The sequence below is a fragment of the Ursus americanus genome, chromosome 10 (assembly GCF_024610735.1).
Source record: "Ursus americanus isolate L20-20 chromosome 10, mUrsAme1.1.p, whole genome shotgun sequence".
Taxonomy (NCBI): Eukaryota; Metazoa; Chordata; class Mammalia; order Carnivora; family Ursidae; genus Ursus; species Ursus americanus.
The window spans coordinates 2,183,800-2,211,535 of record NC_142136.1 but is presented as its reverse complement, the minus strand read 5'-3'; the positions used below and the strand labels follow the sequence as shown (position 1 = coordinate 2,211,535).

The 27,736-nt window shown below is 49.9% G+C and overlaps 1 protein-coding gene across 13 annotated transcripts in view; it reads left to right on the top strand.

Moving 5' to 3' along the window:
• Window positions 1–27,736, top strand: part of ARHGEF7 (Rho guanine nucleotide exchange factor 7) — a 126,485-nt gene that overhangs the window by 94,925 nt on the left and 3,824 nt on the right. For 9 of the 13 annotated variants that reach the window (XM_045772912.2, XM_045772913.2, XM_045772917.2 and 6 more), the window contains 10 exons: window positions 3,128–3,266; window positions 4,034–4,093; window positions 4,713–4,859; window positions 6,779–6,865; window positions 9,157–9,235; window positions 9,428–9,567; window positions 12,026–12,250; window positions 14,275–14,368; window positions 18,810–18,899; window positions 21,733–21,909. In XM_045772912.2, the coding sequence (XP_045628868.1) occupies window positions 3,128–3,266; window positions 4,034–4,093; window positions 4,713–4,859; window positions 6,779–6,865; window positions 9,157–9,235; window positions 9,428–9,567; window positions 12,026–12,250; window positions 14,275–14,368; window positions 18,810–18,899; window positions 21,733–21,909 (1,238 nt within the window). Of the gene's footprint in view, window positions 1–3,127; window positions 3,267–4,033; window positions 4,094–4,712; window positions 4,860–6,778; window positions 6,866–9,156; window positions 9,236–9,427; window positions 9,568–12,025; window positions 12,251–14,274; window positions 14,369–18,809; window positions 18,900–21,732; window positions 22,804–22,888; window positions 24,678–27,736 lie in introns of those variants that run through there. The other 4 variants (XM_045772914.2, XM_045772916.2, XR_006775470.2 and 1 more) reach the window with 3 other exon arrangements.

Below are 27,736 nucleotides of genomic sequence, written 5' to 3'. Positions count from 1 at the left end.
TTGAAGGAGTTGAAATACACTTTTAGTACCATAGAGTTAGGCTTATGGGACTGTGCTTGATCAGTTGTTCGGCGCTTGGAGAAATGCTGCTAACATACACATTTCTCCTTCTTAAATCTGTCCTTTTGCTCCACTGCTTCAGGGATGGATAGGGAAGTTGGAAGAGATGAGCGTTTGAGGAAGAATGTGTGAGGGACAGGCACCGTGTGTGTGAGACAAAGGAGTAAGCACGGTCAGAAGGGCCACACCAGCCACTCGGGTCCGGTGTGGGCTCCGGGGCCTCCGTCCCCGCAGTTTGCCTTCCTCTATAAATGTGCATGAGAACGACCCCTGTGTGGCAGGCTCGGTGACGTGCTGGGGATTAGGTACAGAAGTGTCTCCGATGCCCAGCAGAGTGTTCATGCAAGAGCGGGTCATCCCCTTCCCTCTGCCCTTCCTGCTGCCTTCTTCTGGCTGCCACTCTCCCTTCCACCTGAGCTGAGCAGAGGGGAGTGGCTGGGAGAAAGTCAGCCTGGGAGCACTCAGTTACCCACCCCGTCCTAGTGGGGAGAAGTCGGTGTGGAAGAAGGGAGGAGGCAAAATGGTGATAAAACGCGTGATTCTGCACACAGGTGCTCGAAGGTGCTGCTCCCGCCCTTAGATCCCCACAGCCTCGGGGTAGACCCGGGAGCGGTGCCGGGCTTCAGTGACCGCGGTCGGGGGCTGTCCAGAGAAAACCAGTCTCTAAAAGCACAGCGTTAGATACGCACACGGGCTGTGCCGTGTCTCGCACCCACACACCCACACACCCCTCTAGAGAAAGCTCAGCAGCTTCGTGATTACGTTGCGTCTCCATGAAGGGCCGTCTTACAGGAATAAAATCATGAAGCCTTATTCTTACAGAAATGAGAAAACGTATGTGTGGTAAGTTTTTATAGCTAGGATTATGTGAAAACTTCCCCTTTTTAATGATTTGCTTTGACTTTGATAATACTTCCAAAATGTATCTATGTAAGTTTATTTGAAAGGTTGATTTTAAGAAATGGAGACGTTGGTGCAGATGGGTAGATAGGCGGGCAGATGCAGTACTATTACCCACGTTAGTCCCGTGTTGTTTACACAGCCCACTCTGGTTTCAGTGAGTGCCCCTTGCTTAATTAACCAGGCCACCTCGTTTTCATAATCCCAACTTCAGTTAGAAGTAGCTGTCTGAAGGAGTCTTGCGTGCTTAAGAAGTGTAAGACTAGTTTTATAATGATTGATTCCTTTGTTTTCAACCTGAAACATGAAGCCTTTTATTTTTAAGTTGGTTTAGTTAAGTGAACGGTTTTCCCTGTGGTTGCATGAGATCCGTCGTGGTTGGGTGAGAGGTGGGTTGTGCTAACACCGATTCTTGTGCTCACATTTCCACGTGAATTCCTTTTAGTTGAACTGTAGAAAACGGTGGTACTCAGTACTTTTGAACTAGCAGTCTCAGAGGGTGTACGTTTTCACCAGGACCCCTTAGTGTGGCTGGTACTCCCAAGAAGCTTGGGCAGTGGGCAGGTGTAGCTGAGTGGAGGGTGAGGGGGACAGAGGAGGCGAGGCACTGGCTGCGGGGGGTCCCTGAGGTCAGATCAGGTCACCTGCGCTGAGGACTGATCTGCTTCACAGTTTTCATATTTTTTGGCTTCACTTAAAGTGTTCTTCCCAGTAGGTGACGTGGGGGCTCCAAGGTCAGGGTGGTGACCTGAGCTGGTGTGTCCTCTCTCCCCCAGCTGGTGTGTCCTCCCCCCCCCCCCCCAGCCTGTCTGTCTCTCACATCCCTGTGCCTGGAATGGGTAAGGGGCAGCAGTGAGGAGCGCAGGGGTGCAGTAGAGGAGTTCAAGTGCAGAGACCGGGTCCCCGGCGTGAGTCCTGATGTGTCTGTCACTGACCAAGCTTGATGCCCGCCGCTGCACTCCTGGCCTGCGTGGGTCGTTCCAGACGCTGTGGCTGCAGAACTGGAGCCCTCAGGGCAAAGCTGGCGTGCTGGTCGCGGAAGTTAGATGAGAAATAGGATGAAGGTGACGGGAGTCCAGAAAACACGCAGGCGTGGCTTCCAGCTCCCTTACTTTCTGAATACGAGCTCGGTGTCCTTATCTGCGAATGTGGGCGACATTCTTAATGTATCGTGAGGGCTCAGCGAGGTGATGGTGGAAGAGTGTTTTTGAAATTTTAAAGCCCACGTGGATCAGTTACTTCATTGTGCTGTCTCGGGTTCGCTCCCTTTTTTTTTTTTTTTTTTTTTTTTTTAAAGATTTTATTTATTTATGTGACAGAGAGACAGCCAGCGAGAGAGGGAACACAGCAGGGGGAGTGGGAGAGGAAGAAGCAGGCTCATAGCGGAAGAGCCTGATGTGGGACTCGATCCCGGATCGCCAGGATCACGCCCTGAGCCGAAGGCAGACGCTTTAACGACTGTGCTACCCAGGCGCCCCCCCCCTTTTTTTTTTTAAGATTTTATTTATTTATTTGACAGAGACAGCCAGGGAGAGAGAGAACACAAGCAGGGGGAGTGGGAGAGAAAGAAGCAGGTTTCCCAGTGGAGCAGGGAGCCAGATGCGGGGCTCGATCCCAGGACTCTGGGATCACGCTCTGAGCCGAAGGCAGACGCTTAACAACTGAGCCACCCGGGCGCCCCATCAGGCTCGCTCCTCACAGAACACTTCAGCGTCTGTCAGCTGGACTGGGAGGCGCCTGGAGTGTTAGTGCCCTGCTTCAGTTCATGGTAGCAGTAGAGCTACCCTTGAGGTGCCCAGATAATTGAAATCTGTTCTAGCTTGGAGAACACTTGCTGGAATTTGGATGCTCCTGGGTGAACTAGACTTGCCGAAGCGGCCTTTTCATGAGTGGAATGAGTACATCTGCTTAGCAGACCACCAGCGTTCGGTTATACACGGCTGGTTTTGCTCCTCACCAGAGCAGTAAGAGCATGAACCTTCTGGGGTTCTCCCTTTTGGTGTTCCAATGTAGCCAGCACCTGTTTGGCTCTAAGTATGAAGTGTTCAAGAGACCGCGGTACATTTCACACCCTGGTGCTGCCGGCGGGGAGGTGCGGTTCCCTGCTTCTGTGCACGCGCTAACTGCCGCGCCGTCTGCTCTCTCCATGTGGCTGCCGGCCGCTCAGCGAGCAGCTGGGAGAGTTCATGGAGACCAGAGGCGCCAGCAGCCCGGGGATCCTGGTACTGACCACCGGCCTCAGCAGACCGTTCATGCGCCTGGACAAGTACCCCACGCTGCTCAAGGAGCTGGAGAGACACATGGAGGTACTGCTTGCCACGTGCCTGTCACTGGGAATCCAATACCTTGTCAGGGAAACTCTCAATCCATTTTAGAGGCCAGAACCGACCAAAGTGCTTTGCACAGGTTTTTGACTTAACGGATTTTCAAAAATGGTTTTGCAAAATACTTAAGCTTTCTCCTTATCCCAACTTCAGAAAAAAAAAATGTCATCCTTCATCTCCTTGTCACCCACTGCTGCTGTTAGAAAAATCTCCAAAAACTAGAAAACGTACATCTCAGTTTTAAGTAGCATTGAGGGTGCCCTATTAGGGACACTTAGCCATGAGTGGTCAGGGTAATGTTTATACAGTCGTAATAGTAAGAGAATCCATCAATTCCTGATCTCGATTTGTCTTATTTTTGAGTAATAGGCTGTAGGCCTGGCAGAAACTTGTGTCCAAGTTGCTGTCTGGGTGAGGGTTGGCGAACTTTCCCCGTGAAGGGTGGGCCCTGTGGCCCCCTGCCCTGCCGCCCACCTCTGCTCTCGGGTGCCAGAGCCGCAGAGGCCCCGTGTGAGGCCGGGCGGAGGGGGTGGGTATGGACTCCTGCCTTGAGCTTTTCTCTTCTAAACTGTCATTTCCCCCAAAGTCCAGTAGCTCCATGAGAACAAGAATGGCACTTTAATGCTGAGAAAAATAAGATCACTTGTGGGTTGAAAAGTGTTGGGAAAGTTTCAAGCTAGTCTGTAGAGTGCCTTTTGAAGAAAAAACCTTCACATTATGAAAGCTAATAGTGTGTCTTCAATTCAAAGGATTATCATCCAGATAGACAAGATATTCAGAAATCCATGACTGCCTTCAAAAATCTCTCGGTAAGCGATTAAGCTACATATTATGGCTTTCCCCAGGCGTTACAATGACAAGGGAAAATTGAGAGTTAGAATTTGGGTGTACTCAAATAAAAATGAACATGGTAGTTTATTTACCATGGTGGTAAATTCGCGTGCTTTGCTGGGCTGTGGACACCAGGAATATTACAAGTGGTTTAACCTTTAAAAAGGCACCGCATGTTTGATGCCATCGTTACTTACAAAAGTCCTCCTCCGCGGGCTGCGTCTTCGGCGAAGACGAGTGGAGCCCCGCTCTGTCACCCTGCTGCCACACCCCCTGGGCTTCTGGAACGCACCTCACTTACCCTGCTTGCTCCTAGTCCCCTGCTCAGTCTCTGTGCTAGTGGAGACCAAGAAAACCAGAAGATACCTTCTTGTCCAGTCTGCAGTTTTTCCTTCTAAAAGCAAGATCTGCTGTATCGTTCTCAAATAATGTTTGAGTCCAGAGCTGCGTGGGTATTGCCCCACTTAATTCCATGCTCGTGAATTCGGTATCCTCGTTCAGCGGATTATTGGTCTTAGGAAGGAACAAAGTCATATGGCCAGTACTTCAGGTTCTGGAAGCTTGTATGTCTTCTAACAGTGGTATTGTGTGTCTCAGGCCCAGTGTCAGGAAGTACGGAAGAGGAAGGAACTGGAATTGCAGATCCTGACGGAGGCCATCCGGAGCTGGGAGGGAGATGACATTACGACCCTGGGCAACGTTGTGTACATGTCCCAGGTCATGGTTCAGTGCGCTGGAAGTGAGGTACGCAGGGTCCGAGCGACGCGGTGCCTTGCTCCTCTAAGCAGAGCGGGTGGGAACGGCACAGAGTGGAGGGACAGGGTGGCTGCTGGACTGATGGTGGTCCTGTTCCCATCTCCACATTGTTTTTCCTGAAACAATGTAAGATGCCTTGGGGAAAAACTGAGTTGAGAGCTGAAATAATTTGTATTTGGTATAATTTGTTTTGTAAATGCATTCCCACATTTCTCCGTGACAGTCAAGAATGTAAATACTTTAAAATGTTAGGCCTTTTATGATTGCGTAATAAGAGATTTTAAAGGAATGTCAAATTTAATAGGATTCCTGTATCCTAATTTGTTACCTGCCTTTTGTCCTTGTGAGACATAAAAGTGGCTTCTGCTCTGGTAGTGAGGTTCAGCTCACGGTGGACCGCTTGACCAGTGTAGGTCAGCCAGGGTGAGCGGTGATCAGCCTGTGTCACCTGGAAGGTGGCATCCAGACGGGGCCGGTGTCGCAGTTGTCTGCCGCAGAGCAGTGTGTATGTTCCCACCTGCCTGGGCCTTTCTGCCAAAGCAGTCATTCTAGGAGGTCTTTCTTCAGTGGTTTAGATCATTCAATCTGTTGTGTCCTCTCTCCTGGTTGGCAGTTGTGGAAATCCATTACCTGGTGGGTTTGGTGTGAGTGAGAGATGAGCGTAGACTCTTGTATCACCACCGAGGGAAATCACGGTTTGCTTCCCTGTGCGTGAGTTCCATTCACTTGCTCACCAAGCAAGCGTCTCTTCCTGAGTTTTGTCCTACTTTGTGTCAAAACAAAACAAACCAAGAACAGTAATTAACATGATCAGAATATGCTAATGATCCATTTGCAAACTTGAAACTCTCAGGACAGTAAGAAAACTGAAACTAATGTCAGTTTGGGGACTGTAGGAAATCGTGACTTTCTAGTCTACTACACTGACTTAAAGACCCCAAATCTTTCCAGAAACAGTCTTTTAATCATGCACATTTAAACATTGGGAAGTGTTTCTTTAATTTGTAAGCAGTGTTTTCTTTATAATGTGAGATCTATGAAACATGTATAGGTGTGCTCAGACAGTGGTTCCAAGCCATGATGGGGAAGATGGTGGTGGGTCCCACAGGTTTCTTCATGACAGGGCCTCACGGTGCCTGGGCCCCTTGGACTCCCACCACGTGTTGCACACCTCCATGCACAGCGTGTGGGAAGTGCCGTCACACAAGTTGGAAGTGCGCAACCTATTTTCAAGGCCTGTGGCTGGCATCGGAGGACTCTGAGGACGACCCTGCTTCTGGACCCCTCGGCATTTGCGAGAAATGGCTGCTCGTGGAAAGAGCTGTCTGCATTCTTGACATTCCTGGGAATCTGTGTCCTTTCCTTATGGTTTCTCTGGGACTTTTTGTTTTTTTAAAACCTTTTTGAAGCAAGTGGTTTTTAATAGAAATGCGTTTAAGTCTTTCATGTAAACTAGCTGAGGTTTATAGTGTGAATGAAAACAACATTGAATTGATGTATTGGGCTTTAAGGGAAGTGCCAGGAATTACTAACAGACCAAAGTTGAATTTAACATTTTTTTATCTTGTCCTCCCTCCTTCATCTTGAAAGTTCCACCTGTTTCCACCACAACCCCCAAACTTTTAGTTCTTTGTTTTCTTTCAACATTAAAAAAAATTTTTTTAGACTAATTAAGATTTAATGGCAGAGCTGAACTCCTTAACCATTTTTTTTTTTAAAGATGCTACAAGGGCTACTTGTAAGTCTAAGACTATCATAATTTTGTTTCCATTTATTTTAGCTGATAGAATTTGGTAGAAACAAGGAAATGCAGTACATGTTTCATAAGATCTAATGTAGATACTTGTTCTCACATCTGTATGTTTTAAAAACAAAATTACTTGGATTTGTTTGTTCTTTTACATTAGGAAAAGAATGAGAGATACCTTCTGCTCTTCCCAAATATTTTGCTAATGTTGTCTGCCAGTCCTAGGATGAGTGGTTTTATCTATCAGGTAAAATACATTTTAAATTTATATTTTATTGTTTACTGTGGATCTGAGAATCTGTTCCAGACGTAGTTTGATTTTTGGGTGAAGTACTTACGTTCTGTCTGTAGTGCTGTATGTATAGCGTTCCTTAGTCGGATACGTACACGTAGCTCCTGGCTGTGCAGACGAAGGCTCGTGGGAATCTACGCACAGGTAGGAGGAAACCAGTGACATTTGAGGGCTGCCTCCTAAGGACGCGGGCTGCTTGAGGTGAGCCCGCCAGCTGTGTCACCGCCTGAATCCTGTCTTGGAGTTGCCACCTTCCTGGCCACCATGGTGCCGCGGCGGCGGGCTGGGCTAGTGGGAGGGCGCAGACCGAGAGGCCCCAGAAGCCACCCAGCGCTGCAGGAGACTGGCCGAGGGCGGCTGATGCAAGGAGCAGCAAGTAATCACTTAACCTTAGTTTTAGTCGTCTTGCTGACACTCTTTGAGAAGAGGGGCGAGCTGATTTAAGAAGAAAATGCAAGGGGTGGGGAGGTGTTTTGTTTCTCTACAGAAATTTAAAATGGGATGTTACGTAGCGATTTTCTGTCTAAGTAGGTGCTTCTGGCTTCACGGCCTTTTTTCTGTGGGGTCACAGAAGGTCGGGTCCTCCCCATCACTCGTTCCCAGGCCTCTGGCCAGTCACCTGGTCCTGCTTCAGCAGGAGTCACCCTTTTGTTGTCTGAGAGTCTTCAGACATAGTATGCGCTCTGTCCGGGACATGGACACGAGTGGGCGCTGAGTCCGAGGCGTCTGTGGCATGTTTATGCGAACCCCACAGAAAGCTTTGCCACCCACAGAGGAGCAGTTGTCACACACTCCAAAAAGAGCACTTTGACATTGGTACAGCTGGTATGTGCAGGTAAACCCAGAAAAACAGTGCCTCTTAATTTGTCAGGGTGCTGCCAAGCAGGCGTCTGTGGCTGAGATGGCACCTACCCATGTTCCCCCAAACTGGCAGCTCCGCCCTGCTCTGGCTTCATGTCTTGTCTCCAAGAGGCTGAGGACGGGTCCTGCTGGGACCCGCGGGAGTAGAAATTGCTGTTTGGGGCTGGCTCAGGACCCTGGCGATGAGGCTGGTGTCCATGCCACATTTGCCCTGGATGTTGGCGTGCCCCTGGAGGCCTCATGCCCCCAGCGAGACCCCGCTTTCCCGTGCTGTGCAGTGTCCTGGGAAGGGTGTCTGAGTGCGCGACCATGCTGTGTGCATCGTCAGGACCCGTTTCTGGCTCTGAGGGACGGAGAAGAGCGTTCAGTCCAGGACTGTGCTGTCTGCTGCTATTGTGCTGGGTTTAGCACGCGGCTGCTCCCTCGTCTTCAGCAGCACTTCCCAGAGCTGTCCTTACGCTTCTGTGTGCAGCGCACGGCGGTGTTCAAGCCTGTCCGACCGTGGAAATGCCAAGCACGCTCTAACGTGCCACTGGGTGAACTTCCGGACGGGCTCAGTGCTTGTGTGGGAGGGGGGTGGGGAGACCGCCGTGGGTGCTGTAGGATGTCGGCAGCTCCTCGGCAAGTTGGGAGCGCCCAACCAGCCGTGGCACTGCCGCTGTCCCCTCTGGGGCCCCCTACCTTGCTGAGAACCGCTGCTTTGGGAGCCGCAGAGTGTCCTCCCCACCCCGAGAAAGCACCGACAGACTTCTCCGTGAGCCTTGGCCAGCGTGTGCCTTGGGAATACGTTTAGTTTTTAGCCCCGTGCCATCGCGGATGGTTCGTTTGCAGCCCCGTTCTAGTGGTGTCTGTCCCCTGACCTTTCCCGTTCTGGTTCCCACCCGTTGTCTGCATTCCGTGTGGTGCTTGGCACAACTACCAACTTCTCCCGTGGACAACCAGGCGTCATTCCTGCACGGTTCCTTTCACTCCAGCTTCCCCGTTTCGCCTTCCAAGGTGGGACTCCCTCCAGATTTCTCTGTGAGGCAAACCCGTGCCTCCTCTGCCTACGGTGTCTGAAATCACTACTGTAGAGCATGGTTTTTTGTCCTGATAGGGCCATGTCCTGTGCGCTGGTGTTTATGTCGAGGACCGATCACATTCAGTTTTTGTCCTGGTTGCTGCCCTGTACCTTACCGCTGGCTCCCGTTTGTGTTGAATACAGTGTTATGATTTCTTATTTGACCTAGAGATTTTGTAATATACACGTATACGGCACAAAGAGCTTTGTTGGTTTACACAGTTCTTCTGTCATTTCTAAAATCATTTAATACTTATTTTGATAATGGTACCTTCTTTACTAGAAAAGCACTAATTGTTTTTTTTGTGGGGGGGGTCTTTTTTAGGGAAAGCTACCAACGACAGGAATGACAATCACAAAGCTTGAGGACAGTGAAAATCATAGAAATGCATTTGAAATATCAGGTGATAGGCACAGACTTTGTGGATGCTTTCTGTCCCGGTGATGAGAGGCAGCTTACCATTTGTGTGCAGACTCTTGTTGGACTGTCCAGAGGGCTGATGGTTAAGCGCTGTTCAATTCTGCTCTGGGTGTGTGTGTGCCTGTGTGTGCTTTCTACCTGTTTTCCCGTTTCAGCCTGTTTTTCTCACTTCCAGGGAGCATGATTGAGCGGATCTTAGTGTCCTGCAACAACCAGCAGGATCTCCATGAGTGGGTGGACCACCTGCAGAAGCAGACGAAGGTCACCTCTGTCGGCAACCCCACCATCAAGCCACATTCTGTGCCATCTCACACGGTAAGTACGCTTGTACTTCTGCCTCCGCACCGTGGGGGAGTCAGCCTTTGGTCGGGTTGTCATCGAGTGAGCAAGTACTCTGAAGCGTAATCGATATGTGGATCAAGAGTACAAATGTGGGTCTGGGTTTCCTGGATGAGTGGCGTGTCCGTGTGGCGTCGCTCATCGCCTCACACTGCTCGCTCCTGGGCTGTGCCTTCCCGCACGTGGTTTGCTGGCATTGGCTCAGACGGGGGCCTAGGAGACCAACTTATGGGGCTTTTCACCTGAAACCTCAAGAGCCAGTAGTCCATAGCTTTTTTTTTTCCTGAGAATCTTAACTTAATCATTGTTTTGATTTTAAGAAATCCATTTATCTTCTACTTAGAAGAGCTCACCAGCTCTTTGACATTTTAAGTACTTAAGCATTTTGAAGTATCTCAGCACAAAGTGTTCATGTTTAAATGAACTTTCCACTGTTTTCTGCTCAAGATACCGGTATCAAGTCCTTGTCGTAACCTCCCTCATCTTTCTCACACAATATTGAAGTGTGCACAGCTTTTCACAGGTGACCTGTGAGTGCACAGTATTTCCAGGGGGTGGGCTTTTCTCACATCCCTGTTAGATGGTTGTGATCTTTATTTGGACTTCGTACCGCGTGGTTCACGTCTGTATTCATTATTCTTAGCAGTCAAGTTTTTGCTCAGGAAGAGTGGCTGTAGTATAACATTCTTTTTCTTTTTTTTTAATATTGATTTATTTGGGAGAGAGCACACTGGTGCAAGCAGGGGGAGGGGCAGAGGGTGAGAGAAAAGCCTCAAGCAGACTTCCACTGAGCACGGAGCTGGATGCGGGGCTCAATCCCAGGACCCTGAAATCATGACCTGAGCCGAAATCAAGAGTCAAATGCTCAACCCACTGAGCCTCCCAGGCGCTCCTGTAGCGTAACGTTCAGAGTGGTTTTATCTTCCTTGGTTTCTCTTGACAGTTTGGAGGTTGAGACTACTTGTTTGCTTTAGCTAACGTTTCATTTTGAATGACTCTGCCATTTATAACTTCTCCATGTTTAAAAAAAAAAAAAAAAACACTAAAGATGCTTAGCTTATATGGAACTAAGTTTGTTCCAAAGATGATATGTGTACATGTGTACGTTTATAAAGAAATACGGAAGTGCTTCTTCATACTGTCAGCAGCACCTTGAAACCAAACAGTAGGATTTCACGCCAGGTAAAACGTTGTTCTCTGCACCCTGGAGGTGTTCCTCACGAACAGGCATTTGAAGTGTTACATATTCTTCCTGGGGAGTTGCCTCTTGGATGCATTCTGTATTCTCCCTGTGATCCAGCTGCATTATTCTCATTTTAGCGTAGAACATTCCCCTCTTTTGGAGAAACAAATCCAAATACTATTTACTGTGGTGTTATTGTTAGAAGAGATGTTCTACATAATTTTCTCCCTTTGTGAATTATGTAGTTTCAAAAAATTGTTACGTAATTAGTGGTTGTATAGCCTGTTACAAGACACGCACGCACGTGCGCGCACACAGACACAGACACGCACACAGCCAGGATGGGCCTGTGGTTACTGCAGGAAGTCTCTTGCTCTTGCCCTGGGGCGCAGTGCGTCAGCCACTGCCAGGCTTCTCATTAAGCATGTGTTTCAAATAGGCAGTTCTTTTGAATGATGATCTCACCCTGATTTCCAGCTCACAGAACAGTTTGCTCTTTTATTAAGCGGGCTTTATTGTTTTAGGTAATTTGAGGTCATTGGCCGATTTTGAGTATTATTTTATTGAACATTTTTGCATTTAATTGTCACTGTAATGGAATATTTTGGGGTTTTCCAGGAATGTGAACCCCCTTTCTGAGAAACTAGATTTTGTATAACTTTATTTTGATTAAAGCTAGTTTTTCTGAGAAAATAACTTGTTTTACCCTAGGGATTGGCAAAGTTTTCCTGCAAAGAGACAGTAAAATATTTTCAGCTTTACAGGCAATATGGTTTTTGTTGCAATTGTGCTTTGGTTTTATAACCGTCAACAGGAAGGGGCCTGGCTGTGTCTTGGGAAAACTTTTTAAATGAAAACAGGCATTTAGCCCGCCCCTATATCACCAGGCGGTAAATATGTGTCTGGGGAGAATTACCCTCCCCCATAACCAATTTCCAATACAAGAAATGCCTGTTCTTTTACAGAATTCTGATGTATGCTAAGTGGAGCACCTTGTTGCAAATGCTACTCTGTGGCGAGTAAAGGTGGTGGTGGGGTGCCTGGGTCTGGGTCTCCGCATCCTGTCGCCTGCTCCCCCAAGCTGGCCTGACGCACAATAGACGGGTGCCCCAGAAGCTGACTGCTTGGGGTTGGAGATTAAAGAAATGATGACAACCTGGGAGTGTTTTAGAAACGGGCAGAACCTCGTGGGTCTGGTTGAGGGGACCCCTGACGGCAGCTGTCGCATTTCGCGCTCTCTTCCCCCCGCAGCTCCCCTCCCATCCGATCGCCCCATCCAGCAAGCACGCGGACAGCAAGCCGGTGCCCCTGACGCCTGCCTACCACACGCTGCCCCACCCCTCCCACCATGGCACTCCGCACACCACCATCAACTGGGGGCCCCTGGAGCCTCCGAAGACCCCCAAGCCATGGAGCCTGAGCTGCCTGCGGCCCGCACCTCCCCTGCGGCCCTCGGCTGCTCTCTGCTACAAGGAGGTGAGGTCTGAGTGTAGGCGAGTGTGAACTTGACAGCTTGGCGTGTTATGTTGGCTGTTCTGTGCTTCATTCTAGAGAATTCAGAAATACGGAATCCTGTTTTTCTGTCTGTGATTCTGTGACATAAAAATACAAACCCGCTTCAGAACTGTGAAGGTCTGCCTTGTTTTATCTGTCCTTCCCTTCTGCTTCGGCTAGCACTAGACTCTCTGTGCCCTTTGCAGATGGGCCTTGCTTCTTGCCGCTGGGAGCCTGGAGCAGAGGGCTCCTCTGGGCCTGGCCTCTGGCGAGCCTGAGTTACTTTGCGCACCTAATTCATGGTGTCTTGCCTCGGCTTTCTGACCCTTTTCCAGGCGCGAATGAGGGCCGACCTGGAACCCTGCATTGGTCACCGGGAGCTATTTGATAGGAAGACAACATGCACAGAGGAAAGTGGGAGAACGCGGTTCTCCAGCTCTGTGCCGGAGAGCGGTGTCTGTGGTGGTGTCTGTCTTGCATGGTCACACGAGGCTGCTGACGCTGCACCTGCGTTCAGGACCGGAAGTACCTTCAGTACCTGAGAAATAGGTGCACTGGAGGAAGCTCGTCCTGAAGTGCTGGGTGTGGTCATGAGCACAGTAAGCGTGGACAGCCTGCATGTGAGCCTGAGTACGGGGCGTGATGAGGCTGCACGTCCTGGTGCCCTCTCCTGGTCCGTCTGAGGTCATGTTTGCCCACGGCCCTGGACCCCCCATCCTTGCCAGCAGCCCTAACTTTTACAATGCACAGAAGTATTACATAGATGATAATCTGTCCTCGATGTGTTTTTGTTAATGAATTTTGCTGTTTAGCTCCTCTGTCTTGCTGGTGGTCACATGCCCACGTGCAAGGTTGCTTTGTCATAGGCGGTTACGTGATGAATGTTGGGATCTGTTACTCATTTAGCCTGTGCGGATGGTGCTGGTCATGCCGGTGGGAGTCTCCCTGCTGTTGAGGAAGGGTGGGTGGAGAGTGTCTAGTCATGGACCGCAAAGCATGAGGGGAGGGGTGTGGCCATGAACCTGAGCGTCTGGTTTTGCTGTTTGGGCTGCACCTGCTTTGCTGGACCTGGTGCTGGGGTCTCTAATTGTGGCCTCATGTCACTGAGCCCCTCCGAATGCTTTGTGGAAGTTCTTCCACGGAGTGTGCGCGTGGGGCTGGGCCTGCGGGTGCATGGCGTGCTGCCCAGGGCCATAGAACACATGCTGGATTTAGTTCTTTGGACGCTGATTTCTGCCACATTTTTAAGAGTCTGTACAGTTTAGCAAAAGACATTTTGAAGAGCTACCTTTCAAAACCAAGCTGTGTTCCTTCTGTGCTTTAGGTCTGATTCCTCCCATAGCCTATGTCATGTTGGTTTCACATTGTCAGACTCAAAAAAGGTTTGTGTGACATCAGTGATGCAGCAGTGAGACCTTATCAGTATTTCATACGTGCTTGGCCGCCGGAGCCTGGCCTGTCCCCGTGGACTCTCCGTGCGGTCTTTGTACCTGTGTTTCAGGGGGAGGGGGCAGACCATCGCATTGTGACTCAGCCGTGAGCTCGTGCGCCCGCGGTGGAGCCTGCGCTCTGTCCTCCACGTGCATCTCGCTCAAGGCCCACAGGCAGATCTTGTTCCCTTTCCTCCTTTCTTGAGGCTTCTGCCTTTCCTCTAGAAATAGCCTTAGTTTTCCCGGTCTCTTTCTGGTTCGCTGCAGCAGATGGGCCTGCTCCAGATTTACAGCACACGTGCGTCTCTGCCTGTGTCGGCCAGCCTGCCCGCGAGCCCGCAACACCTCCGCGCTGCGTTGTCACAGTGCCGATGGGTCCGAGGGCCCCGAGGGCTTTCATCTCAGCCTCTGCCCTGTTGATTTTATATGAATGTTCAGCGGCTGGCCCGGAAAGCCCAGTACGAGTTCACCTTGAGCGGCTGTAGACACTTCATATTTCATGCTGTCACCAACACGCCAGGAAAAATTACTGCCTTGGGAATATGTCAGTGCTCTTTTCCCTTTTTCTTTCTCTAGGATCTTAGTAAGAGTCCCAAGACCATGAAAAAGTTGCTACCTAAGCGCAAGCCTGAGCGGAAGCCTTCAGACGAAGAGTTTGCCCTGCGGAAAAGTGAGTACGCCCCGCACGTGGGTGCAGACACGACCCTGTCTCGGGCACAGCGTTCACAGCATAGAGAGGGGGCTGGTGGCTTTCCAGAGGCTTCAGCTGTCGGCGTCTGAGCTTTAATGTCTTGTCTAGAGGACGTTGAGGAGCCAGAGCAGCGAACCCTTCCAGCGGTGGCGCCCGAGAGCAGGATAGCTGCCTGGCGATGAAGCACCCCCGTGGTTTTCCCCTCGATGGAACTGCTCGCGGTCTCTTGGGCCCTGAGATCACGTGTTCTGGGAACCTTGGTCAGGGGTACAGGGTAGCCCTGGGACTGCCTGCTCTGTCTGGCTCCCTCCTTGCCCTGTGGTTTCCATGTGTCCAGGGGACACCCCACGCTGCTCCGCGGCCTGAGGTCTTGTTTCTCCCTGCGTGTGTGTATGACCCTCGCTGCCTGGCTGTGACCTCGGGAGATGCTGGAAGTGGCACTGGATTCAGCACCTGATCTCCCAGACAGCCTCTCCCACGGGAGATGCTCCGTTGATAGTGTATGAGCAAGTAGAGCTATTTTGAGAAGTGACTGGAGAGATGAAGTGTGTGCACGTGCCCACTCGCTTCTTCCCACCGCCGAGCTGGTTTCCCGGTGCGACAGGCAGGAGGGGTTCTGTGGCTGCAGATGAGCGTGGGACTGTCTGGCAGTGCAGGAGGGCCTCGAAGCGGGGACGGCCCAGGCAGTGGCGGCCTCAGGGAAGTGGTGGGCTCTGTCTCCTTGCTTCTGTGCGCCCCCTCCCTCCCCACACACCCAGGACCTGTCACGGGTCTTCCTGACTTGGTGGAGCATTGCTCTTCTTGCCGTACTTATTGGGACCTTTCAGGGATTCATTTATAAAAGAAGACTCCTGGGAGAGATGTTTGTAGTCAGAACGTGAGTGTGGCTTGATGTCACCCCAGGGAAGGGTGCCTCTTGATTCGGGGGCTCCACAGGGTCCCTGGAGTCCTGGTGACCTACACGCAGGCCTTCTCCCCCACTCGTCCCAGTCTGGGTGATAAGCTGGAACTGGTAGATGCAGGGAGGGACCTAGAGGCCACTCCAGGAGCGTGAGCGCTCGCACTGCCCTGCCGCCTGCCGTCACTGCAGCGGGCAGGGTGTCGCTTGCCATCATGGTGGTCCTCCTCCTCCAGATCCTGAGTGTGCAGAGCAGGGCTGCACTCCTAGGACACTAATTAAGTGGGTAAGGAAGACTTCTGCCTCGGGGGCTCTGGAGCCCAGTGCCTGTGCTGCTTCCTCCACCCAGTGCCCTCTCCCCGCACCTCCCAGCTGCCCTCTCTAAAATGGCCCCAGCACCCCTCCCTCCCCCACCCTTTGCACCAGCGCACTGTCTGCTTGTTTAGTCTCCTGTTTTCTCCTGTAGCCCCATGGGGATAGCAGGGAGCCCCTGGGGCGCATGTGAGAGCTGGTGGGGTTCTCAGAGGTGCCTTGAGCACAGGGGCAGCTGCAGTCCTGCTGTGAGCAGTCGACATGATGGGCCTTGGTTTGAACAGGATCACTGATTGCTGTGTTGAGTTGTGATGAGCAGAGGTGGGAGTAGGGGGGCCAGGTAGGAGGTGAACTGATCCCGGTGAGGATGATAGGATGGCGGCTGGACCAGGTGACCACAGTGTAGTGGGCCAACGTGGACAGAGTTCAGATTCCTTTGGAGAGGGAGCCTGCAGCTGTGGTTTCTCAGCTGGGGGTGACTTTGCCTCTCTTGGTGATATATCTGGAGGCCTTTTGATTGTTACAGTTGGGTGTGGGTACTGCTGCCTTATAGTGAGTAGAGGCCGGGGATGCTGCTAAATGTCCTAGAGCACACAGCACCTCCCCCCCCCCCCCCCCCCCCGCAGTCGTGCCAAGGCTGGGAAGGGTTCCGGCAGGAGGAATCCCAGGCCTGAGGCCAGTGGAAAGGACCGGGCGGGCAATGAGGATTCAGAACTGCTCATGTGCTGACGACAGCTGCGCAAGCCATGAGATGCATTGCGAGGAGAAGAGAAAGACAGGGTTGGGTTTAGGGAGCTGAAGAGCCAGTGGAGGGAACTTGGAGGGACTGGGAAGTGAAAGGGGAACCAGGGATTCCATGTGGATTGGAGGACAGATGTCAGCCATGTGACCTCTGTGTAAGGAGGGCCTGTATGTCTCAGTGCTCCCTGAGCACCTGCTCTCAAGTCACATGGTGCTTTTCTAAGTTATTTTAGTCTTGCTTACATTCAGAATCCTGGAAGTTTTTGTTCGTGGGATAGCCTGTGCCACATAGGAAATGTGAGGAAAACAAGCTCAGTGATAGCCGTAAACTGACACTACGTCCTGGGGAGGCCAGCGGGCGTCCTTTGTGGTGTCCGTGCTTTCTCTGGGCGTTGGGTGATGAGTGTGTAATAAGCCACCTCTGAAGTAGCGGTCTGATCCTGTCATCGGGACATTGCTGTCCTCGGGGCAGAGGTGGAACGACGTGCCCGTGGAGTTGCCATATTCAGCAGGTCCTGAAATGCCATGAGGAAGACCTTCTCTTGCTTCTGAGGGAGCAGCTTGTGTACCTGAGGGGCTGCGGTCAATGACGCCAAGTCCATTTCTCAACAGCTCTTCAACTCTGGGTGCTAAAATTTGTGTTTTGTTTTTAAATTTTGTTTTAATGTAGTTGACCCACAGCGTTATGTTAGTTTCGGGCATGCCACATCAGGGTGCTCTGTGCTGCTCAGCACCAGCGCGGCCCCCCCCATGGCCGTGTAGCGCGTCCCCCCATGGACTGCACTCCCATCCCCAGGGCCTGCTCCTGCCTTACCTGGAGAGCCTGTACCTCCCACTCCCCCTCATCTGTTCTGTTTCCCTAACCGCAGGCCATCAGCTCTCTGTACCTACAGGTCTAACGCTGCCGTTTGTTCGTTGGTTTTATTTTAGATTCCACGTGAGTGAAGTCATGGTATCTGTCTTTCTAGTCTGACTTACTGCACTTAGTGCAATACCCTGTATGTCCGTCTGTGTTGTCACAATGGCACAGTGTCATCCCTTTCGTGGATGCGTATGTCGCTGTGTGTGTACCACCTTACTTATCCGTGCAGCTGTTGGTGGGCGCTGGGGTGGCTGCTTCCGTAACTTGGCTGTTGTAGATAATGCTGCAGTCAACATAACGGTGCAGGTATCTTTTCAAATCAGTGTTTTTGTTTTCTTTGGGTAAATACCGAGTAGTGGAATTACTGGATCATATGGTATCTTGAGAAGAACAAAGCTGAAGATAACATAATTCCAGATTTCAAGATACGCTACAAAGCTGTTGGAATCAAAATAGTATGGTAGGCACAAAAACAAACTCATATGTCAGTGGAACAGAATAGAGCCCCCAAATCCCTGATTATATGGTCGGTCCATGACAAAAGAGGCAAGAATATATGATGGAAAAAATAACAGTCTCTTCAAACAGCGGTGTTGGGGAAACTGGACCACTTTCTTACAGCGTACATGGAAGTAAACTCAAAGCAGATTATAAAGACCTAAATGTGAGACCCAAAGCCGTAAAAATCCTAGAAGATATTGAAACTTATTTATTAGTACAGTATATTTGATTGGCCTTGCATATATTTCACTGTCATAGAATGTTGAGGCTTTATATAGCTTCTAAATACTTAAGCTTTCCATTCTTCCACATTTTTATTAGAGTAGGTGAGGATTTTAAAATCTATATCCAAGTGTAATATCTTAGAAAATACAAGAAAATATAGAAAACTTAGTAAAACAGAAAAGAGGAATAGTTCGCCCCATAGGGTCATGTGAAGTCTGCTGGGTGTGAGGCTCTGAGTCCAGGACTGATCACACTCGATGTTGTTAGTTAGTCTGGAAGCTTCTCTCCTCCTCCATGCCTGTGGTCTGAGTATAGGAAGTCAGTGTCTGGAGGGATCCATAGTTGGATGACGCCGGAAGAACACCTTCAAGGTCTTGGTAGTGCTTTGTGACCATCCCAGATGAAATCTTAGTACGGACCCGGGCATTAGAGGAAATGCTCTTTCTGGAGCTCTCCAGGGTCCTGCCTGTCTTCATGCTGTCCGCTGTGGGCTCCCCGCTGCCCCATCAACACTGGGGGTCATCACAGTTCCTTATGTTTGTCAGGCTAGTGTGTGAAGGCCTGATGCCTTGTTTCGTTACTTCTTATGGAGAATAAGCCTCTGAAGGTGTTCTTGTGTGACTTGCTTGTTCCTTGCTCTTTTCTCAATTCCAGCATGGGAGTATACTGTTTTTCTTATGGACTAGTAAGACCACTTTTATATATTCAGGGTACTAAGCTCTTGCTGGATACATTGCACATAAAGAGTATTTTAAAAATGTAGCACTGCTTTCTAAGTATTAGAAAACCATTATCTGACGACATAGAGAAATTGTTTTTTAGGTTGTGACCTGTTATACTTGTCACTTTTAGCTTGATTGTGGCGTGTCGTGTCTTGACAGGCACAGCTGCTTTGGAAGAAGATGCGCAGATTCTGAAAGTCATTGAAGCTTACTGCACAAGCGCCAAAACGCGGCAAACACTCAACTCAAGTAAGTTTCACCGTCGTGGACTACGAATGGCAGTGGCTAACTGGGGTTAGAGCCCCCATCTGAAGGGACCTGTGCTGGGCCTTGTGCGTGGCCAGCGGGCGTGGTGGAGTGGCCCTCAGCGAGGGACACTTTGCTGGCCAGCCTGGCGTCCCTAAGTCACCACAGAGGGGCTGAGCTGCCAGTAAGAGAACGGATTTCTACAAAGTGTCCTGCTGGGACACTTTAAGTAGGAGGTGCTGCTAGAGTGTATAAAGCTTTATTTTGTTTAGATAAGAAGATATGCTTAGAAGACAGAAGATTGGTTCAGTTATTTTTAAGCTATTTAAACTATTGGTATGGTAGTGGGACTTTTTTTCTTAAGATTCTTAGAATTGTGAAAAATAGAAACCCAGAGCAAGGCTTTTTTAGCAGCGCCCCACCCCCGCTTTTCTAAATGATGCATTTAAAAATTTTTGGAAGTAGACCCCAACTAATTTATATGGTGGATTTCAGCACCACTGAGTTTTCCTGTATCTTTACACACAAGGTCTCAGTAGAGGAAATCTTAATCTGTTGGGGCAGGACAAAGGTGGGCTCTTTCTGTCTTCAAGTTCCCAGCATTTGAAGGTGGAGTGCAGCACGGGGGTGCAGAGGCAGTGGAGCGTATGGTGTGTTCAGAATAAAGGGCTGTCTCTCCCTCTCCCTGAGCCAGGGCCACAGGCACCACAGGGTGTCCTGCACTGTCCTTTCTAGGCGGGCTTTTTGGGGTTTGTTTTTGTTTTGTTCGAGAACTGGGTTTATGTATTCTGGCATCGAAGCTGGTTTCTGTTGGGCTGTGTGTCTTGGATTCCCTTTCCAACCTGACTTGGGGCTCATTGTGGATTGCTGCTTCGTTCCCACCACCGTTACTGTGGGGGTTCACATCTGGGTCTTGGCTAGTGTCAGGCTAATTCTGGAAAAAAAGGACAGGGGGGAAAGGGAATTTTCAGCTGCTTTAGCTTTTGTTAAAGATGTTGACAGCTAAAAAGGTAGGACTGGCATGATTGAACTCCAGGGGCAGTCTGCAGATCACCTAGAAACTTCCCTGTGGCTGGTATCTTAAGTGTCTGGTCTGCGGCATTGAGACTCCTGTTTGTGCTTGCCCTGTGAGAACTCTTATTCGTAATAGCTGGTCAGTAGGATGGTGGAGACAGGGAAAGGCCTGAAGGTGGGGTATATGTCAGGTCACGCAGTCATTTTAAATACAGTTTGTCTTTTGATACTGGTTTCATAGATTTGATAAGAAACTGTGTCTTAAGTAATAGGCTGTATAAAATGTTTTAGGCCATAGGGTTTTGGGTTTTGAATTTGAAATTTTAAAGAATTCTCTCAAATTACTTGAAATAAAATTTTAACCTGGTAGTCTGAGGTAGACAGACCAGGTAACATGAGCTGTGTGTGTGTTGGTGAGAGCTTCCTCTGTTCGTCTGGGAGGCGGTGCCCTGTCAGGTACCCGTGGCCTCGCTGCTTTGGCTGCGTGGAAGGGATGGCCTGTAGATCGTGCACATTGTCTGTCATCTGTACCATGTGTCTCCATTTCTCCTGTGTCAGGAAAGCATTGCATGATACATGGATTTTTATTTTCAGCTGATCCTATGGGCTAAGCACTCTGGGGCCTCATGTGTCCAACCCTAATACTCCTAGGACCAGATAGGATAGGGGAAATGGATCCTCGATGCTGGAAAGGTAGTGTGGGATTACAAGGGAGGCAGCTCTTTTCGTAGTAAATGTGTAGTAAAAATAGGATAATATGTTTTACCTAAAATTCACCACCTTTCAGTGTATGTTTGGATGCCAAGAAGACCTGACTGAGCCAGACATCTTTGGTATCGATTTCTGTCTCAGGGAAGTAGTGACCTTCATTAGACCCCAGGGATTTAGTTGAAGGAATCCAAACTGGCCTGCTGCTTGTTCTTGTCACGGTTTGGGAACAGAATGAACTTGGATCAGAAGCCGGACTAGGACGGAGCCAGCGGTGGCTGTGGTGTGCTATTGTGTGTCCCGCAGCGTCCCTGCATGCCTCCCTCACAGCTGCCTGGCTGCTGCTCTCATTCCTCTCCGTTCTCCCATCTTGTGCCCACTGTCTTCTGTCGCCACCTGTAAATGCAGTGGCTCTCAGCTCATTGTTTCTCTTGTCCTGCCGGTAAAAGGGTCTGCATCAGGGCTGAGAAGTTTGAACAGGCCTCCCACTTTTTCTGTTCCCCTGGCCAAGCTCTGGGGTGCGGCAGCAGGAAGGGGGGCCCAGAGGGGCACAGACCCTGTGTAACCCCTTTCTCCGTTCTGGAATTTTTACAGTGGTGGTAGTTTGATAAGGTAAGTTTAGACCCCACCATTATGACTTCTGGGGAGTTCTAGTTTGGCAAAGGGAGAGGCGAAGACGTCAGTCAAAAATCCTCTGAAACTCTCCTGCTTCAGTATATCCACTTAAAGAATAAGAAACAATTTCTAATGAAACGCATAAATGGCTCCTTTTACAAATGTCCTAAATGAGACTCATGGTTAGTAGACTGGAATAGAATTGTCGACTTGGGAAATGTCTGTAGGAGTATCTGTGGACATGGGCTTATATGAGGGACAGTTTGGGAACAATATTGTGACTAGGTTTATTTAAATAATCAGTTTTACTCTGAGGGTTTGTGCTATTAAAACCCACCATAAATAAGGAGAAATGAACATTGTTGCCAGTTTTTAACAATATTTTCTCTCTTCCTTCTCTTCCCATCACCTTTTGCTTTTGTTTTCATGTTTTTGGTTGTGGCTCTTCCTGTCCGTCCCCTCCCACCTCTGCCTGTCACTCCATCCCTCCCCGTCGTAGCATGGCAAGGCACTGACCTGATGCATAATCACGTCTTGGCTGACGACGACCAATCAAGTCTAGACTCCTTGGGTCGTCGCAGTAGCCTTTCCCGTCTGGAGCCTTCAGACCTCTCGGAAGACTCTGACTATGACAGTATATGGACAGCCCATAGTTACAGAATGGGTTCTACATCTCGTAAGAGCTGTTGCTCATATATCTCTCACCAGAACTAATGCACTTCTGAGCTTTTCTTAACAATGCTTGTTGTATCGCAGCCTGCTTTTCTTAGATGTTTTCTTGCTGTTCCTTGTCTTTTATGTGATATTTTAACAACTTTGAGAGCGTTGCTGATATTTCCCATTGTACTGTGTGGAGGCCCACGTGCCAGCTCGACTGTCCGTTCGAGCTGCCGCGGTGGAAGGAGATGGTGTGCTCACGGGGCCGCGCCCGAGGGTCCTTTCCTCCGTGGGTGGCGGTGGCTCTCCAGCTCTGAATGGTCTGGGTTCCTGTTCTCAGTGTAGCACCTGTCTCAGTTCTTTTTGGATACAGCTGTGTGAACACTTTTCTATTTTCCACGAGACCATACAGGCTTGTGATCTAAGTGCCAGCAGCACAGGGGAGACTCTGGCCTTACATAGGGATCTCAGTGTTTTATGTGTGACGGACCCACTGAGGCACTAGTTGTGGAGGGGTGAAGGAAACGTGCACGAAGAGGTTGGAGTCCAGTTCAGACAGCTGTGTTCTGAGGACTCCTCAGGGCGCTCCATGGCCACGCAGAGCCGGCTGTGGGTGTGGCTAGTGTGGGCTCCGGGCCATGGTGGGAGCACGGAAGAGCCGGCTCTGGCTCGTCAGGGTGCCACAGACGGCTGTCCCACGTTCCCGTTTGCCTGGGGGGCGGGAGTTCTCCGAGGGGCCAGGTTACCGTCAGAGCTCAGACCCTCCCCTTTATCCTCACACCCAACTCTCCTTATTTGGAGCAATGGCTCCTAACTGGCACTTAGCACGCCCATGCCGCTCCACCGAAGATTCAGTCCCGAGTCGGAAGCACTCCGCCTCTGAAGGTGGACATGAGACTCCGTTCAGAGCCAGGTGAGTGCTTGGCTTCCGTCCCAGCCTGGCTGCACCCCGACATCCCTGTCACGCTGCCTGTAATGGACACATCGTTTGTTTTCAGCAGGTAGCTGCCGTGAAACTCCCGTTTACAGCAACCCGTCCCCTGTGACCCTCATTCCTGAGTGTCACGGGGACATCGGAGTCCACTGAAGACTTCAGTTTCCATGTCACTCACGTATGAGAACATCTCAGATTTGAGAGGGGATTCCCCCACTTGCCTGGGATTTGTTGTAAGGAGATTTCACTGGCCTCTCTCAGACGAAGTTCTGCTTCAGAAAGAACTGAATGTGACCTGTTACATTCAGTCGTAGCACCCAGATCCACATCTGGTCATTGTTCCCCCATCCATGCTGTACATGGTGTTAAAACGGAACCTCAGGGTTGTGTTTTAAGTATTCATTGAAACCAGCTTCAGAAAACAAGATGCCATAATCAGTTGGGAATAACCTGTTTTCCTCTCCTCGGGGTGGCTCTAGTTCCAGGTGGCTGAGCATTCTCCTCCCCCTGCCCTCAGCAAAGCCCCGTACTCAGTGCGCGATCTTGTTTGCGCAGAGACAGCCGCGCTGCAGCACGCCGGGGTCGGCTGGGCGCCGGCGAACCCAGCAGCAGCGTGTGGCTTAGAGAGTCAGACGCCTTCAGCACTGCATGTGGTCAGGTCACGAGGAAAACTGAGGATTCCAAATCGGTCTCTGTTCCCAAACAGCTATTGAGCTGCTCATGCCATCTGGAGATTTCGTATTTTTATATCAATTAGTATAAATACGGAAGTTGAGGAGCATTCTTAAAATTAGAGCCCAGTATTAACCCACGGTAGAGATGGGGCTTATATGTGTTGAGCCAAGTAGTAAATGGAATTTTGGGAGGAGTAGGACTATGAAGTTCCTGCAGTGAACTTTAGAAGCAGCTGTTTGATTTTGTACACGTACAGCAGTCACCCTTTCTGACACTAGTGGTAGAATGTCTTTTTGTTTCCTTGAGGCTGTCGTTGGTGCGTTGGCGTAGCTGCCTCTGCCGAGCCTCAGCGCGGGGAGCCCGTGTCGCACGCTGCGTATGCCACAGCACGGCGATACTCCTCTGTCACCAAGGGTCTCTTGGCTCGTCTTCCAGAGACCTCTCATGTTCTGCCCGCCGAGGTCTGACGCTGTCCCCTCAGTCCTTTGGTACCAGTTCAAGCCACGTGTGCAGTGACTTTGCTGATGCCGGGATCACTGTGTCACGGCACTGTGGCTTCTGGTTGCTTGGGCTTGTTTTGAATGTCTGGCACCATTCGCTCTTGTGTCCTGGTTGGAAGTGCTAGTGCCACAGGCCTGAAAGTGGTCCCGGTGGGGGAGGGCAGTGGCGACGTGGTGCCGGAGGGCCGGGACACTCCGTCTGTGGAGCTCCGGTCACGCTGGACTGCAGCTGGTGCAGCTCTGTCCTGGCCGCGTGTGCCGTTAGTGCTGTAGTGTGCGGGTGCAGACCCTGAGCCTAAGGTAGGTGGGAGCCGTTCTCGGGCCTTCCACGGGGGCCTACATGGTGTTGACCTTGAATTTACCCTTGCCACAGTATATAAGCTATATTAATTATGTGTTTTGCATAAAATTGCCAAAACACAGTAATGTGTATATAGTGGTATAAGACCTTGAAAAAAAAATCTCTATATTGTGCTTTTTCTCTGTGAATGGGAAAGCCATTTTTAGTGGGTGACTGCCATTTGAAGACCCAGTCGGATGTATACCTAAATGTTGCATTGTATTGTACAGTATGCATATTGTTTGTGGTTGCATATGGCAATGAAGTGTTTGTTTTATAAAAAGAAAAAAAAAGAAGACATCTGTTATGTACAGTTGAAATAAATTTTGCATTTGCTAGCCTGTGGCTTTTAATATTTGTTACCTGGGGGGCGGCGGAGTAGCATAGCTTGCAACTGAATATGGTTTGGCTGTTTTCCTGTATGTTGTCTTCCAGAGGGAGGCCAGGCAATGGGACACTTTATCTGCTTTGATAGAGAAATGTGCACTTCCTTAGATTAAATACGTTCTGGACAACATAGGGTGACTCCTGGCACACTTTTATTTCTTCTTTCTCCCTCTTTTTTTTTTTTTTAAAAGAAGTTTTCTGTCACTTGTCTTCCGAAAGAAGCACTCTTGGTTTTGTTGTGCATAAATGGAAAAACCCAACTTTAATGTTTTTTAATTTTTTGTTTTTTTTTTTTTAAGACTAAGGTCTGTTATGAATCTTTGTTTTCTAAAGTGCATGCCCAGCTAGCTAAGAAGCGAGAAGGGTGTCAGCGTGGGGCTAGGCAGGTGCAGAATGGTAAGCAGATGTGAATTGTCCCCTACGGAGATCCCTCACAGTTTCTTGAGAAAAAAATTAGAATTTTGTGATAGCCATAAATAACAAATGACCTTTGGGAGAGATTTTATTAAATAGATTTCCTTATTTTCCTTCATTATGAAAGTTCAGTTTCAGTTGAGTATAATTAGGTGCAGATTTTAGCAAGATCATGAATTTAAGAATTTATGGAGTTCTGCCACAAATGTACCCGACCGCTGGCCAGATGAGCAGATGACCTTTTCTGACAAACACCATGTTTAGGCTTTTGAGCAGGCCGACTCCATCACGCATGTGCGCATGCACACACACACACACACCCACCCACCCACCTCCCACGTGCGTGCCCTGGAGTTGACCGAGCTGTGCGTTCTATCTGCATGTCTGGTCAGGTGGCAGTCTAAGCACAGAGAGGCGCCCTGGACTTTGAGTCCCCTGCTCTGTGCTGCCCAGGCAAGTCCTTCGTGCAGTACCGGCGCTCGCTAGATGAGTGTTTCTCAAAGACCCACAGTGCTCTGAGGGGCTGCAGGTGTTGTAGGGGGCAGGGCTCAGCTTGTGGATCACACATCTGAGGGTGCACGCTCCCTAGGACCCTGGGCCACTCTCTCCTTCCCGTCTCCTACTCTGTGGCCCAGAGTGACCCCTGCTGGGGGCAGTGTGCAGCTGCCGTGGCATGTGTGTCTGCGGGCCTCCGCAGCCCGATCCCAGACAGCAGGTTGGAGAAATGCTGGATTGGTGCTAAGTGTCAATTCCAGTTTCATTGTATCCACCCCCATACTGAACAACAAATCCAGCCAGCATTTGTGTGCATGTCATTCTACATGCAGACAGCGTCCTAGGCTAGTCCAACACTCCTTTTAAACTGTGGCACACACAACTGTGGAATGTTGCTGAAACGAGGCATGGCACTCAGGTGACTTGAGAAAATGCTGAATTAAAGTAAGTGGGTATTTCTGCCGCACACCTTGTGAAAACCTTCAGCGTGCCCCATGTGCACTGTGGACCTTCCTTCCAGAAGTGGCCGTAGCCGTCAACATTTTCCAAAGCAGTGTGGTGCAGAACCCCTGTGTTAGAAGGTGGAGGGACAGCAAAATATCCCCCAAACCAAGAAGGCACTTTGAGGCTGGAAAAGGAAGCAGGCGACGTCATGCGGTTGACACAGTGTTATTCCGGGTGGGGGGGACCAGCTTACTGATGGGGGGGCGTTGGGTGGGCGATGGTCCAGGCGCTGCATGGCTACTCTCCAAGAAGTCTAGATCTCAGTCCGCAGATGGCGTGGATGAGAGGGCTGTGCTGCAGAGGCCGCCATGGCAAGGCACCGTCTGTGCGCCAGGGGGTGGGGGGGCGGGGAAGACACTTCTCTCTGCTATCTGAACAACTTCAGGGAAGTTCCAGGCCAGCACTTCCAGTCAGGGCACATGCTCCCTCCCAGGGGCCTGCAGCAGTAGCCCCCCAGGGAGGTCATCACACGGAGGCGAACAAGATGGAGTCAGTATCGTCAGCTCTTGCACCCGTTATCTCCTGGAAACACCTGAATGTGCTGGAACCATCATGAACCCATTCATCTGTGTCTCAGCCCCTCTTAGAGGATTTTAAATAAAGTGACAGAACGTTCTTTGTGGGTTCTATTGTTTTTCCAAACTAATTCAGGGAAAACATGCTGTGCTCCCTCTAAAAATGCCCACATGATCTTTGAGATAACTTGTTAAATCTACTTTGTAAAATTTGGCTATTTCTGTAGGAACAAACTTACTTATAAACCTGGCTGGAGAACATTCCTTTATTTAATTTTCTGAAAAACTAAATTTTCTGCCCTTTTAGAAAAATGTTCCGTTGAACCTAGGCACGTTACTAGCATCGTATGCCTTTCTCTGCAGGCCAGTAAATCTGTCCAAGTCCGTTTGTGGCATTTTCCACACCAGCATCTTTCAGGAATCAAGCCGTTAAGTCCGTACATTCTGCCTATAAAATTCTAAGATTTAAGTTTTATAATAAATTCTGGTGTGCTGTCAGTGCATTTCCAAAAATAACCATCACGTGTGTGTGACTCTCGTACCAGTTCTCATGGGCTTTTAGTCCTCTGATGTCATGTGACAGAATTTAAGGCTTTTGTCTTTGTGACTTTGTGACTAAAAGATACTAAATATGATTCTTAAAATCTCAGACCAGCTTTGCAGAGTTGGTTAGCTCTGTTCTGCTTTACGAGCCCTGGGCCTCCGTACTCGTGTGGACAGGACAGTGCCTGCTGTCTGACCCATGTCCTTATGACACCCGTGTCCCTTGTTTCTCTTGCTGCTTGAAGCTGGGAGTGCCTCATGTCAGTGGGCTGCCCAGGAATTGACAAGGTGTGAAAATAGCCGGAGAGGGATGCGACGAAGCCCGTCTCCCCACAGCGCTGCCTCGTGAACTTCTCATCCTGTCGTGCCCTCACATGGACGAGCTAATGAGACATTGTGTTTCCAGCTGGGGGTGACGGGACACGCAGCCGGTGCCGGTTCTGATGTGACCGTAACACAGAGCAGGTGGCGGCGGCGGGGGCACTTCAGAGCCGGCTAAGTTGACCCATGACCTCTCTTCATGGCAAAAAGTCACGGAA